Raw genomic sequence first — 15,733 nt, 5'->3', positions numbered from 1 at the left:
AAGAAGCAAAACAAAATTAGCTTTAAAACCTTTTTCTTCTCTTATTTTATGCTTTTATTTTATTTATTTTTTTTTTTTTTTTCTTTATAAAAAACTTCTATTTGATTTTATTATATGTATTTATGAATTTGAGGTTTTGCCCAAATGTCCGTCGAAGTTACACTGACTGTCTGTCTGTCAGTCCGACTGTCTACCTTTGAAACTGTTGTTTTTTTGAGTAAGTTAAGAGCTCAACTTAGTTTGAGTATGATTCAACAAATCAGTTGCAGTTGTAAAGCTTAAACGACAGCTTGTAACAACAAACTAACTCTAACGTCTAATAATTTTAAAGTGTGGCAATAAAAAAGTTTTAAGTTTTTTTAACTTTTTTGTTAACTATAAATATTACAAGTAGATATGGTAAGCTATGAGCAGAATTCGTGTTTAAATGTTAAAATTAGTGTTTATTCAATAGTTATTTTTAAACAATTTTGCATAATTGGATTTTGTGTAAATTATTTTTATTGATTTTTTTCGCATTTCAACATTTTGCAATATTAACCGCACAATATTTTCTTATTTGGGAAATATGACGGAACTGTATTTCTTTTCATATTAAAAAAGTTTTTTAAGGTTTTACGCTTGACCTTTGGGCAAAGTATATACCTATAGTTTAGTTTTATTTCCCTAGTGCTGTAAGCAAGTAATATATTATTTAACTGAGTTTTGAAAAAACATATTAAATAAATAACAATCATATTAATATGGAGAATAAAAAGAATTCTAACAGCCATCATACATCTAGTGATATACCAGAATTCCAAAGAATAAAATTACGTCCTGTGCCCCAAGTTAAAAGAAAAGCTCCTCAGCCACCCAACAATTTAGCCTTAAGAAAAGTATTTATTTAAATTTTAAAATTATATTTTATTTTCCTCTTTATTTATTAATTGTATTCTTTTTTTTATTTACAGACTTCATCAACCACAAAAACTACAACATTAACTACACCCGCCAAGTTGTATGGCAAAGATTTAAGTGAATATGATGAAGTGGATGTTGAAGCTTTATTGGCACAATTATCACCTGAAGAAATTAATATTTTGGCCAAAGAAGTTGATCCTGATGTAAGTTTAAAACATTCATACTATTCACAAGCGCTATCGTAGCATTATAACGTTATTTTAGGAAATACAACGATACAATGCTAAGACACCCACTGTGAATGGGACAAATTATACATATAACTTTTAAAATTTCAAAACGCTAAACTGTATTTTTTATTTTATCACAGGATTCTTTCTTGCCACCAGATCAACGTTGCAGTTATGAATGCACCAAGGAATCTACCGGTCCCTTGAATCGTAAAAAGCTTATTGAACACATTAACAAACAGGCGATAGAAACACCCGATGAACCCGAATTCGAACCCTATGTTAAGGGTACGGTTCGTGGTAAAAAATGGGTACCACCACCACGGGATGTACGTGAATTGGAAGCTGAGGAAAAGATTGCCATCGATATGGGTGAAGAGTATGAGCAGGCTTTGAGCGATGCTACACAAGAAGAAATTATTGATTTGGCTGCCATTTTGGGTTTCCATTCGATGATGAATCAAGATCAATATCATGCCTCTTTATTGAACAAAGGTCAACCAGTTGGTTTGGGTTGGGATGGCATCACAAAGTCTACACAACAAAAAGTCTATCCCATGGATCCACCCAATAATACAGATGTCGATGAATCGATTAAACGTGTTAAGGAAGATGATTCGAAATTGATTGAACTGAATTTAAATAATATTAAGGTGAGTTTAAGAGATATTTGGTGAAAAAAAATAGGAGCCAACGACTCCTACGTGCCAGAAACAGTACTAACAGTACTTCCAACAAATAGTACACAGGCTAGTTCATGAGCTATAGTTGAAAAAGTAGTCTACTCTATAGACTAGTCTGTTGACAAGCATATTTGGTAGTTTGTTGATTGATCTATTGATTTGACTATGAGAAAATCTATGTACTACTCTGTTGTCTATTAAATATAATATTTCCCAGTCTATGGACTACCCTATTCCATAATCTATGGACTAGTCTCTTAACCAGTCTATAGACAAGTTTATTGACTACTCTTTGCACTGATCTATAGACTAGTCCGCGAATTATTCAATGGATTAGTCTATTGACTAGTCTGTTGACTCCTTTATGAACTAATCTATTGACTGTTCTATTGATTAGTCTATGCACTGGTCTTTTGACAATCGTATTTTATTGACAAATCTGTGGACTAGTCTATTAACTAACCTATGTACAACATACTCTATGAACTAATCTATTGGCTGGTATAAGAAATGTGACTAGACTATAAACTAGTGGACTAGTCAAGTGACTAGACTATAAACTAGTCAATTGATTATGTTTTTGACAAGTCTATGAAAAAGTCTATTGGGTAGTCGACTGACTATTCTACGAACTAATCTTCATATTAGTCTACGAATAAAACTAGTTTATGAACTACTCTATAGAGTTATCTATTAACTAACGAAAAATATCTTCTCTACTAATTGCTCTATTTACGACAAGTCATAATTACAATAATTTTACATTATTTCCTTTCAATAGAACATTTCTGATGAGAAATTGGAGCAATTAATTGAAGCACTGCCTCAAAATGAACATTTGGAAGTTTTGTCTTTGACAAATGTGGGTCTAACCGATAAGACTGCTTTATTATTGGCCGAGGCCATTGAGAAAAGCAAAACCTTGAGAGTATTAAATGTCGAAACAAATTTCATAAGCCCACCTGTTATAGTAAAATTAGTTAAAGCCCTCCTTAAATGTCGCACCATTGAAGAATTCAGAGCTTCTAATCAGGTAAGTTTTAGCTTTTTAAATTCATTATAATTATTCTTTAATTAAACTTATAATAATATTATGACTTTCAAAAGCGATCACAAGTTTTGGGCAATAAAATTGAAATGGAAATCACGGATTTAGTGGAAAAGAACACATCACTGCTTAGACTGGGTCTTCATCTTGAATTCAACGATGCCCGTCATAGAGTTGCTGCACATTTGCAACGTAATATTGACAGAAGTAAGTACCATTTTATACTAAATTTTTTACTATTAAATATATTTTTCCCCCCAAAAAAAAACCTTTTATGAACTTTATAAAGGTGTCAGTCAACGTTGGCTTTTTGTGGTTTTCTTTTTAAAGGATTTCTCTAGGTGTGTTGTTAAGTTCCCTTAGGTTTAGTTTTAAGTTTCCCCTGTTATTTTGTGAGATTTTTTTTAACTACAAACTTCAGCTATTACAATTGTTTATTCAAAAATTTAGGTGAAAGTGATACAGATTTAGTTAAATCTTCACCATCATCACCACCACCACCATTACAATCAATTCAAGCATCATTAGCTCAACAATCAGCTGCATTTGAAAATGATAAAATTCAAATTGATGAATTAGCATCTTCATCATCTAATGCAAATTTATTACCTAATGAGAATCATAACAATGTAAATAATGATCATAATACTGCGTTCAGCAATATTAATAATAACAATGATAAAACAACTTTTGATACAAATGTAAATGATAACGTTGCAACATCATCATCATCTCAACCATCACCACCACCAGCAGCATTATCAGCTACATTATCTTCCATTGAAGCATATGATGTAAAGGAGAAATTTTATGCAAAAACGTCTGATATAGCTACAACAAATATTGTTGTTAATAATTTATCATCAAATCATAAAAATAATAATAGTATTGCTAGTGCTAACATTGGCAATAGCATTTGTAATAATCATATGCATAACTTTGATTCAAATGCAAATAATGTCAGCAACAATTTATCATTGTCATCGACATCATCGACATGTTTCACTGCACCATTACAGCAGCCATCATCACCACTCACTGTTGCGGATGCTTTAGTTATAACAAAGAGTTCAAAGGATACAGATGAAAAAGAAATTTAAAATTTATCACATAAATCACAATTATATTAAATATTTATTCACTTTTCTTTTATTTTATTCTATACTTAATAGGATTTAATACTGTTTTCCTATTTTATTCTTTAACGAGTTTTTTAAAAGTTTTTTTACTTTTCTATGACCTAAGACTTTTATGCGAAACTTTGAGTTTTAAACTTTTGGTAGTTCTAAAAGTTGAATTGAATTACACTTGTAATCCAGATGTTAATAGCTCAGACCAGTAAAGTGGACATGTAATGGCAATGTAATGATTTGACATACATAAATCTAGCAAAAGTTCTAATTTAGTTCTTGTTCCATTCTAGTTCAGTTCTAGTTCATTTCTAGTTCAGTTCTAGTTCAGTTCTAGTTCAGTTCTAGTTCAGTTCTAGTTCAGTTCTAGTTCAGTTCTAGTTCAGTTCTAGTTCAGTTCTAGTTCAGTTCTAGTTCTAGTTCAGTTCTAGTTCAGTTCTAGTTCTAGTTCAGTTCTAGTTCAGTTCTAGTTCAGTTCTAGTTCAGTTCTAGTTCAGTTCTAGTTCAGTTCTAGTTCAGTTCTAGTTCAGTTCTAGTTCAGTTCTAGTTCAGTTCTAGTTCAGTTCTAGTTCAGTTCTAGTTCAGTCCTAGTTCAGTTCTATTTCAGTTCTATTTCAGTTCTAGTTCAGTTCTAGTTCAGTTCTAGTTCAGTTCTAGTTCAGTTCTAATTCAGTTCTAGTTCAGTTCTAGTTCAGTTCTAGTTCAGTTCTAGTTCAGTTCTAGTTCTAGTTCATTTCTAGTTCAGTTCTAGTTCTAGTTCAGTTCTAGTTCAGTTCTAGTTCAGTTCTAGTTCTAGTTCAGTTCTAGTTCAGTTCTAGTTCAGTTCTAGTTCAGTTCTAGTTCAGTTCTAGTTCAGTTCTAGTTCAGTTCTAGTTCAGTTCTAGTTCAGTTCTAGTTCAGTTCTAGTTCAGTTCTAGTTCAGTTCTAGTTCAGTTCTAGTTCAGTTCTAGTTCAGTTCTAGTTCAGTTCTAGTTCAGTTCTAGTTCAGTTCTAGTTCAGTTCTAGTTCAGTTCTAGTTCAGTTCTAGTTCAGTTCTAGTTCAGTTCTAGTTCAGTTCTAGTTCAGTTCTAGTTCACTTCTAGTTCAGTTCTAGTTCAGTTCTAGTTCAGTTCTAGTTCAGTTCTAGTTCAGTTCTAGTTCAGTTCTAGTTCAGTTCTAGTTCAGTTCTAGTTCAGTTCTAGTTCAGTTCTAGTTCAGTTCTAGTTCAGTTCTAGTTCTAGTTCAGTTCTAGTTCAGTTCTAGTTAAATTCTACTTCAGTTCTAGTTCAGTTCTGGTTCAGTTCTAGTTCAGTTCTAGTTCAGTTCTAGTTCAGTTCTAGTTCATTTCTAGTTCAGTTCTAGTTCAGTTCTAGTTCTGGTTATAGTTCAGTTCTAGTTCAGTTCTAGTTCAGTTCTAGTTCAGTTCTAGTTCAGTTCTAGTTCAGTTCTAGTTCAGTTCTAGTTCAGTTCTAGTTCAGTTCTAGTTCAGTTCTAGTTCAGTTCTAGTTCAGTTCTAGTTCAGTTCTAGTTCAGTTCTAGTTCAGTTCTAGTTCAGTTCTAGTTCAGTTCGTTCAGTTCTAGTTCAGTTCTAGTTCAGTTCTAGTTCAGTTCTAGTTCAGTTCTAGTTCAGTTCTAGTTCAGTTCTAGTTCAGTTCTAGTTCAGTTCTAGTTCAGTTCTAGTTCAGTTCTAGTTCAGTTCTAGTTCAGTTCAGTTCTAGTTCAGTTCTAGTTCAGTTCTAGTTCTGTTCTAGTTCTGTTCTAGTTCTGTTCTAGTTCTGTTCTAGTTCAGTTCTAGTTCAGTTCTAGTTCAGTTCTAGTTCTGTTCTAGTTCTGTTCTAGTTCTGTTCTAGTTCTGTTCTAGTTCTGTTCTAGTTCAGTTCTATTTCAGTTCTGGTTCAGTTCTAGTTCAGTTCTAGTTCATTTATAGTTTAGTTCTACTACAACTATATATGTTTTTCTGAAGGTCCCAGATATTTCGGGATCAAAATCATCTATAGTTCTATCAATATCAAAATAATTATTTACAAAACTTTTTAAACAAAATATAGGAAAAATAAGATAATTTCAAATATAACATTTAAAACCTTTGCTCCAGCACCTAACAAGTGACTTTGGATTACAATTTTTTAGAAAAGGAAACACAAAAGTAGTTTTTATGAAACTTTTTCATTAAACAATTTTCAAAATTTACCCAATCTACTACTAAATTTTAAATTTCTTTTTATAAATCTGTTAAACAAATATTATGCAATACAGAAACCCAAACTCTTTGGCGGTTAACAGGTAATAAACAATTATGTTAAATAACCCCCTTAATGGATTACTAAGCGTTTTATGAGCGTCTAATGGTGAATAAAACAAACGTTTAAAAATCGTGGTGAAAGTAAAAGTCTACGTCCAAAAAAAGTGTAATGTGTTCTTGTTGCAAATAAAATTTTAAGTGTTAAAAGTTAAATTTGTTTATTGTTATATATTTCTATAAAAATAAATCTAAACAGTTAAATATTTAAATATTTTATAAAAAATATATACATAGTTTTAAATTAAAAAGATAAAGGGACTTTTCGTTAACGCGTTACATAACATCAAAACTCTTTTAAATTGTATTATTAATCTACATAGACTCTTAAACATTTACATTGCTTTTTCTCACTTTATGTTATTTACATTAATCTCATCCCATAGTTGTTGTGTTTATTCTAAAACATGATATAAAAAATCCCTTTTTTATTACATTTAAATTTATTTGTAGTTGAGATAGTTGATCCCGATGTTTTTACTAGTTTTGTTTAATACTCATACAATAATAATGGTCGTTTTATTGTTTTTTTCTCTCTCTTAAACAATCTAAACTCATCATATATGTCCTGTAATAATTTATCCAATTGTTTTTTTTTTTTTTTGTTGCGTTAATTTTTTTAATAGATTTTTTTTTAGATAATTTAAAATAATTAACTTAATATCATTAATTAATTTTATTTTTATTTATTATTTCTTGTAATATAAAAAAAATCAACATAACTATTTGTAACACGTGTAAATTAACCAAAAAAAAATTCAAAATAATCTCAAAAATTCCAAACCAATGTTTGTCTTATAATACATCATCATGCAACAATTTAAAACTTCTTTTAACTACAAATAGTTGTACGTGTACAAAAGTTGAAACCCAACTTGCCAAAACTTATTTTACCACCGGCTAATATTGGTATGGAGTATATAGCTCCACCAACGGTAACACCATCGCCTTCACCTTCGCCCATACCGCGTATCGATTATGATGTTGAGGTTGACCCTGATAATATGGTAATTAGAGGTGGTGCCCTAACACCATCTCCCTCACCATCACCACAACCTCCACAGGAGGATTATGAGGTTGAGATCGATCCGGATAATATGGTTATCCGTGGTGGCGGTAATAATGTATTTGATTATGATTTTGATTACGAAGAAGATCAAAGCAATCGTTTAATTTCTTCTTCATCGTCATCAACTTCTATGAGATCGAATAGCAATGCTGCCAATTTGAATGATATGCCAGCTTATAATGAAGATTTAACCAGCTATAAATCCCATACGTGAGTTAGTTTATCAGCTAAAAAAAAAAAAAAAAAACAAATACAGTCAGTCATCTAAATATGTCAAGCGAAATATACACCAACGAATATAAAACTACATTCCTGTACAAATTACATAAACAGAATACACCTCCAGCTGCTAGGAAAATAAACAGCGTTCTACTTACAACAATACACACAAATATACTCACTTGTATAAAAGCTTAGATGTTTTTTTTTTTTTCCTTTCTGTTCTTACCAAGAAATTGTAAACTCCACTACTACACCACACCCTTTAACAGTTTATTACAGTCAATGTTCTTTCTTTCGTTCGTTGTTCTACTACCTACCAAATCGTATAGTTTTTTTCTTTTTGTTTTTGTTTAATTTATCATTTTAACTTTTTTTCTTTGCCGACCAATATCTCTTGTACATATATATTACATTAATTTTCCTTATTGTAGTTTATTTTGTATATTTTGTATTTAATTTTTAAGATGGTTATACATATATTTTTATTAATTTTTTTTCTTAACATTCGTTTTGTTTTCCTATGATGTTGAACTTTTGTTTTTTTTTATTAAACTTTAACATCATGTGAAAATCTTCATTGTCATCTTCATTTTGGTGTTTTTTTGGGGCTTTTGTTGTCATCAGTCATGTTTTTTTTTAATGTCATGTAAGGTGGCCTTCATTCATCATTTCATTAAAATACTTAATACATTTATGTGATATTCTCTTTTTTTTCTTCTTGTAAATAACTTTGACACACTTTTCACATTCATATTTGACAGGGATGTTGTTAAGTTTATGATTTTTTTTTTTAATTTTTATCAAAACTAAAAACCTATAAAACATTTTCATTTTAAAGAAACATTTAAAAAATATGAACAATAAGCAAAATCTTAAAAATAATTTTAGGGGGTAACTGCGCCACTATGTTTGGTTGCACTTTACTTTTTTACATTTTTTATTGTGAATAGACCAGAATTTTTCTATTAAATCTGGTTTCGGAGGTTGAAATGTCTACTAATATTTTATATTGATGGGCAATTTGACTTCAGCATTTGACTTTCAACAAGAATAGAATAGAGATTAAATAGAAAAACAAGAAAAAGGAAATAAAGTCCTTGGCCTGGTCCCTGATATTATTGAGATACAGATCTCGAACGATTTAAAATAAGAGATCAGAAACCTCATTATAGCATCTAAACGAAAATGTCAGTTCTAGTTCAGTTCCAGTTCATTTCTAGTTCATTTCTAGTTCAGTTCTAGTTCAGTTCTAGTTCAGTTCTAGTTCTAGTTCAGTTCTAGTTCAGTTCTAGTTCAGTTCTAGTTCAGTTCTAGTTCAGTTCTAGTTCAGTTCTAGTTCAGTTCTAGTTCTGTTCTAGTTTAGTTCTAGTTTAGTTCTAGTTCAGTTCTAGTTCAGTTCTTGTTCAGTTCTAGTTCAGTTCTAGTTCAGTTCTAGTTCAGTTCTAGTTCAGTTCTAGTTCAGTTCTAGTTCAGTTCTAGTTCAGTTCCCGTTCAGTTCTAGTTCAGTTCTAGTTCAGTTCTAGTTCAGTTCTAGTTCAGTTCTAGTTCAGTTCTAGTTCAGTTCTAGTTCAGTTCTAGTTCAGTTCTAGTTCAGTTCTAGTTCAGTTCTAGTTCAGTTCTAGTTCAGTTCTAGTTCAGTTCTAGTTCAGTTCTAGTTCAGTTCTAGTTCAGTTCTAGTTCAGTTCTAGTTCAGTTCTAGTTCAGTTCTAGTTCAGTTCTAGTTCAGTTCTAGTTCAGTTCTAGTTCGGTTCTAGTTCAGTTCTAGTTCAGTACAGTTCAAGTTCAGTTCTAGTTCAATTCTAGTTCAGTTCTAGTTCAGTTCTAGTTCTATGTTTGGCTGCACTTTACTTTTTTACATTTTTTATTATGAATAGACCAGAATTTTTCTATTAAATCTGGTTTCGGAGGTTGAAATGTCTACTAATATTTTATATTGATGGGCAATATCGCACCACATTTGACTTCAGCATATGACTTTCAACAAGAATAGAATAGAGATTAAATAGAAAAACAAGAAAAAGGAAATAAAGTCCTTGGCCTGGTCCCTGATATTATTGAGATACAGATCTCGAACGATTTAAAATAAGAGATCAGAAACCGCATCTAAACGAAAATGTCTATTATAATGTGGGTTTATCCCAGCGATATTTTCCAATTCGTCATGGAACTTTTTTGCAACCCAATTTTCGTCTGAGACTTTGCTTTCTAACACAATGAATGGCAAACGTTTCTAGCTTTTCAATATCCTCGCATAACCTGTAGAAGTCCGGTATGAGGACTCTGATAGGGTCTAAAAAAACCTTATTAGAGTCCTTACACTACATCTATACAATGCAATAATCCTACAAAAATTGAGACTACTCCGCACATGCGTGAATAGAGTACTCCTCAAAGTACTAGGACTGGTCCAAAACAAATCCAAATATATGGAAAACAAATTACAACATTAACATTGTGATGTCCTAGGTGAGGACCAAGTAATCCATCTATGTTTTACATCCGAAACTTGGTTCTATGTGTGTAATAAACATGACCTACGCCTGCACTACATATGACATATGACTACTTAACGGATCATGTACTACAATAATGTATACAGGAGATTACCTAAATGGATCATGTTCTCCAATAACTTTTATAGGGAAGTATCTTGATTGCACCTTTCCTCTACCAATTTACCCTTTCAAGACAGTTTTCTTTCAAAAAGACACTCTATAATAGTTACAAATAAGTGGCTTTTTACCCTATTGTGACTTCTATTTAGATTGGGCTTCTGTACATTACAGTGTCCTGGTACCTTAAACAGCCTTATTGTAAATAGTCCCATAATATCATTTAGAGCATTTCTACATTCTAAGACTATGCAAGAATGAGCCATATAACATATGTATGCTTTAAGTGCAGCCTGACTATCGATATGAATTGAGATTCCAAGATCAAAGGCCTTCGCTTGATAGACACTACATCCACCAGGGAGTCTAAAGGACCACCGATATGAATTGAGATTCCAAGATCCAAGGCCTTCGCTTGGGAGACTTTACATCCATTAGGATGTCTAAAGGAACTTTTTCTGTTCATGTCAGCAATTTAGGTCCTGGCACCTTGGCCATCTTGGACCGCTCTTATAGAAAATCACTTTATAGTTAATAAATCGCTTGAGCGCACAACAGACGCGATAGTGCCCTAGGTGTATTTCTTCGAATTTGATGTAGTATACATCCTCCTATCAACCTAACCTAATAAATCGCTTAAAATCGAGTTATTAAGAGAAATTCCAAAACATATTTGTTATTAGAAATTAATCACTCTTTCAAATTCTGAGGAGTTCGATTCATGATTGAACCAAGTTCGAAGTAAAAGGCCGTCTTCCGAATATCTTACGAATGCTTATAAGGTTGTCGGTGTTTATTTAAGATTCGGCATAGTCGAAACATAGTAAACAACATAGTTTTAAGATTTTGCTTAAAATATATTTACTCCCTTAGTATCAAAACACAATTTTTGTTTAAATCATACTTTTTTCAAAACCTTTTATTGTGTGTCCTCCCTATTTATCACCATTTGTTACGGCCTTTAAAGCACTTTGACTTTTAAGGCACTTTCTATATCCCTGATACAATTACTTTCAAATAAACCTATCAAAACTTGTGTTCTTATTGTTTTATGTGGGTTCTTTTTGTAGTTCTCTCTTTACCTTTTTACCATAACTGATGTTTTGTACCCGTACCACACCAATATATATCTCTTTATTCTTTCCTAATTCATATAATACTTGTTTTAATTATTTTTTTTTACTTTTTGTTTTAGTTTATCATTAAAATTTATTGTTTCATTTTATAATTATTTCAGTTTATGTTATTTTATCTAAATGTTTTATGTTTTATTTCTTTCTTCTCTCTCATTTATTTCTTGTTTACAGTAAGAAAAGATCTTGAGTTACGTCTGCAGTTCAGATTTTTCAATAATCTTCACAGAAATCCAACAAGAGTTCAGTAAACATTTTAAAAACAAAAGTTTTTGAAAAAAACGAAAAATAAAAAATATATTTAATCAAACAAAAAAACCAAAAAAAAATCATTAAAAAACTAAAAAAAAAACAAACACACTCAAATGTCGCATATTTAATTAAACTAAACTTAAAAAAGAGAGATTTTAAATTTAAAAGCAAAACTAAACATTTAAAGAAATGTGTATAAATTTTAAGAAAACCCTTAAAAAAACTGAAGTTAAACTAAACAAAAAGCAGCCATTGATGATGAATGAATATAATAAATAATTACCACAACACTTCGTCGTCAACAGCAGCAGCGTGTAAAAAGAGTTTATAAAATAGATAAAGAAAATAAAGGCTTTTTGTTTAAATCTTCAAAAAAACAATTTTTGTAATTATAAGTTAAAAAAAAAAAACAATCAGGTTTTATATATTTAAAAAAGGAAACTTAAAACAAAAATCAACGCTTTATTTCTAACTATAATTTTATATAAATTTTAATATAAAGAAAAGCACTTATCACTAATATTTTGTTGAATGAAAGAAAAAAAGAACAATTAAAGTTAAAATATAATTATCATCACCATCATCAACGTATCCCCGTATAAAAACTACGTATCTCATCATTTAATTTATACTCTAATCAAATTCAAACCAAAAAAAAAAGAGAAAAAAAAAACTTAAAAAAAAGAAAATTTTAAAGAAAGCACACACACACACCCAAACACATAAGAAAACATTAGATGTCTTAAGGATTGATTAACTCTTACTATATAACAAGCAGTAACGAAGAATTACGATAATTAAAACAAGATTTTGTAAAAATTTATTACAAAATTTAAAATTTTGTTTTATAGAAGTAACAAAGAAAAAACAAGGTATCTATTTAAAATCCTAATCAAAGGATTTACTAAGAATATTTTAAACTTGTTTTGTTATGAAATTTTGCGTTTGATATTCACAATGTTTTGTCTTTATTATACTATATTTCACACTCTTTCTTCCTGTCTCTCTTTTAAATTAAAGCTACTAATTCTCTCTTAAGCTACAAACTAGGATTTACTTTCAAATTTGATTTCAATGAATGTTTCGAAATTACTTTATGAGAAAGCTAATTGCAGTTGTGATGTGATTGCAACTAAATATAGCCTAAGGCTTATATTTACTACAAAAAAAAATAGAAAGAACTCTGGAATTTTTTCAAATTATGAACTGACTGCATCATTGATTTAGTATAATTATTTATTAGCCAGCCATGCATTATTTTTTTTTTTTATTAAAAAATTACAGCAGTATTTAAAAATATAAAATGCTGTGTATTAACTAAAGTGGGGCTGACTTTTTGTGGGTTATTCCCCTCAGAGTTAACTCTCTCTTTAGTTAACACATAGATTTCTTAATTTTAAATACGACTAAGCTTAAGCTATTCTGCATTCTATAAAATTTTATTTAACATTTTATTTTTTTATCACATTCATCGAAATTTATTATTTATTTGTATATTGTTTTCATATGCTGCATGTTTTTATGTTATTTTTTTGTTCAAATTGAAATTTTATGTTATTTTCAGCATGTTTTTCGTTTTGTACTGTTTCTAACCTTTACACAAATTTACACAATAGATATACATAAGTATTTTAAAAATTAAGCATTTTTAAATATTAAAATCTGTGTTTAAATTTAAAGTATTTCATTACACTAGAACTTAACTAGAACCAAACTAGAACTGAGCTAAAACTGAACCCAAACTGATCTAGAACTGAACTAGAACTGAACTAGAACTGAACTAGAACTGAACTAGAACTGAACTAGAACTGAACTAGATCTAGAACTGAACTAGAACTGAACTAGAACTGAACTAGAACTGAACTAGAACTGAACTAGAACTGACCTAGAACTGAACTAGAACTGAACTAGAACTGAACTAGAACTGAACTAGAACTGAACTAGAACTGAACTAGAACTGAACTAGAACTGAACTAGAACTGAACTAGAACTGAACTAGAACTGAACTAGAACTGAACTAGAACTGAACTAGAACTGAACTAGAACTGAACTAGAACTGAACTAGAACTGAACTAGAACTGAACTAGAACTGAACTAGAACTGAACTAGAACTGAACTAGAACTGAACTAGAACTGAACTAGAACTGACCTAGAACTGAACTAGAACTGAACTAGAACTGAACTAGAACTAAACTAGAACTGAACTAGAACTGAACTAGAACTGAACTAGAACTGAACTAGAACTGAACTAGAACTGAACTAGAACTGAATTAGAACTGAACTAAAACTGAACTAGAACTGAACTAGAACTGAACTAGAACTGAACTAGAACTGAATTAGAACTGAATTAGAACTGAACTAAAACTGAACTAGAACTGAACTAAAACTGAACTAGAACTGAAATAGAACTGAACTAGAACTGAATTAGAACTGAACTAGAACTGAATTAGAACTGAACTAAAACTGAACTAAAACTGAACGAGAACTGAAATAGAACTGAATTAGAACTGAATTAGAACTGAATTAGAACTGAATTAGAACTGAACTAAAACTGAACTAAAACTGAACTAGAACTGAACTAAAACTGAACTAGAACTAGAACTGAACTAAAACTGAACTAGAACTGAAATAGAACTGAACTAGAACTGAATTAGAACTGAACTAAAACTGAACTAAAACTGAACTAGAACTGAACTAGAACTGAAATAGAACTGAATTAGAACTGAATTAGAACTGAACTAAAACTGAACTAGAACCGAACTAAAACTGAACTAGAACTGAACTAGAACTGAACTAGAACTGAACTAGAACTGAACTAGAACTGAACTAGAACTGAACTAGAACTGAACTAGAACTGAACTAGAACTGAACTAGAACTGAACTAGAACTGAACTAGAACTGAACTAGAACTGAACTAGAACTGAACTAGAACTGAACTAGAACTGAACTAAAACTGAACTAGAACTAAACTAGAACTAAACTAGAACTGAACTATAACTGAACTATAACTGAACTAGAACTGAACTAGAACTGAACTAGAACTGAACTAGAACTGAACTAGAACTGAACTAGAACTGAACTAGAACTGAACTAGAATTGAACTAGAACTGAACTAGAACTGAACTAGAACTGAACTAGAACTGAACTAGAACTGAACTGAACTAGAACTGAACTAGAACTGAACTAGAACTGAACTAGAACTGAACTAGAACTGAACTAGAACTGAACTAGAACTGAACTAGAACTGAACTAGAACTGAACTAGAACTGAACTAGAACTGAACTAGAACTAAACTAGAACTGAACTATCACTAAACTAGAACTGAACTATCACTAAACTAGAATTGAACTAGAACTGAACTAGAACTGAGTGGGGTTCAATGACATCTTTTAACAACGGTTAAATGTGTAAAATTGTAATTTAAACGCAGATTTTTAATGCTTGTATTTAAAGAGTATTTAAAAATTCTTTAACATATTAAAAACAATAACCCCCATTTTCTCAATGTCTGATTAATTTTTATCCTAACGATATATTGACAGTTTTCATACAAAAATTATTTTAACCGACAGTATATCTACCGGTTAAACGAAAATCGGAGGTTGAGATAATGGCCCTAAATCAGCTAATTAAAAATTATAATTTTTAAATACTCTTTGCTTTAATATACATTAATTTTATTAAAAAAAACAACTTCCCATTTATTAAAAATTATTTATATTTTGTCTTCTTTTCCCTCCCATCAAAACGACTTTAGAAATTAAACTGCGATTTACATTTTTAAGTAAATTTTAAAGAATTAAAAAAAGAACACTACGATTTTATTAAGAAAACCAAAAATAACAACAACTAAATATTTATAAAGTGTAAAAATAAAAAAAAAATCTCTTCATAATTAATTTTTATTTTGAAACTACAATAAATCACAACTCAACACAAAATGCTGTAAACCGAAATAAAAACTACGTGGATAAACTATTTTTCGAAAACCGGATTAAATGAACTCAACATAAACTAAACAAAGTTTGTAAATTTCTACAGAAATATTGTTTAAATGTTGTTTAAAAAAAGAAACAAATTAACAAAAGCCTTGTTAAATGCAAAAAAACAAAAAAACAGTACATATTCTAAAGTACAAAAAGCCTTTAGAAATGTTTTTAATAAGCTTTTTTA

General features: G+C 30.2%; 1 protein-coding gene across 9 annotated transcripts in view; it reads left to right on the top strand.

Annotated features, from left to right (window-relative positions):
- LOC119604039 (tropomodulin) overlaps positions 1 to 15,733 on the top strand; it is a 59,980-nt gene that overhangs the window by 39,342 nt on the left and 4,905 nt on the right. The window contains exons 1-8 of one of the 9 annotated variants that reach the window (XM_037956375.1): positions 379 to 399; positions 954 to 1,106; positions 1,274 to 1,786; positions 2,598 to 2,849; positions 2,924 to 3,071; positions 7,119 to 7,551; positions 11,483 to 12,432; positions 15,318 to 15,583. In XM_037956375.1, coding sequence (XP_037812303.1) covers positions 397 to 399; positions 954 to 1,106; positions 1,274 to 1,786; positions 2,598 to 2,849; positions 2,924 to 3,071; positions 7,119 to 7,551; positions 11,483 to 11,498 — 1,518 coding nt within the window. In that variant the 5' untranslated portion in view covers positions 379 to 396 and the 3' untranslated portion in view covers positions 11,499 to 12,432; positions 15,318 to 15,583. Of the gene's footprint in view, positions 1 to 378; positions 400 to 546; positions 879 to 953; positions 1,107 to 1,273; positions 1,787 to 2,597; positions 2,850 to 2,923; positions 3,072 to 7,118; positions 7,552 to 11,482; positions 12,433 to 15,317; positions 15,584 to 15,733 lie in introns of those variants that run through there. The other 8 variants (XM_037956371.1, XM_037956374.1, XM_037956373.1 and 5 more) reach the window with 8 other exon arrangements.

This window comes from Lucilia sericata, unplaced genomic scaffold (genome assembly GCF_015586225.1).
Source record: "Lucilia sericata isolate MDLA Ls3-8-SP2 unplaced genomic scaffold, ASM1558622v1 Contig000355F_arrow, whole genome shotgun sequence".
Taxonomy (NCBI): domain Eukaryota; kingdom Metazoa; phylum Arthropoda; class Insecta; order Diptera; family Calliphoridae; genus Lucilia; species Lucilia sericata.
This window is presented reverse-complemented; position numbering and strand designations above follow the sequence as displayed.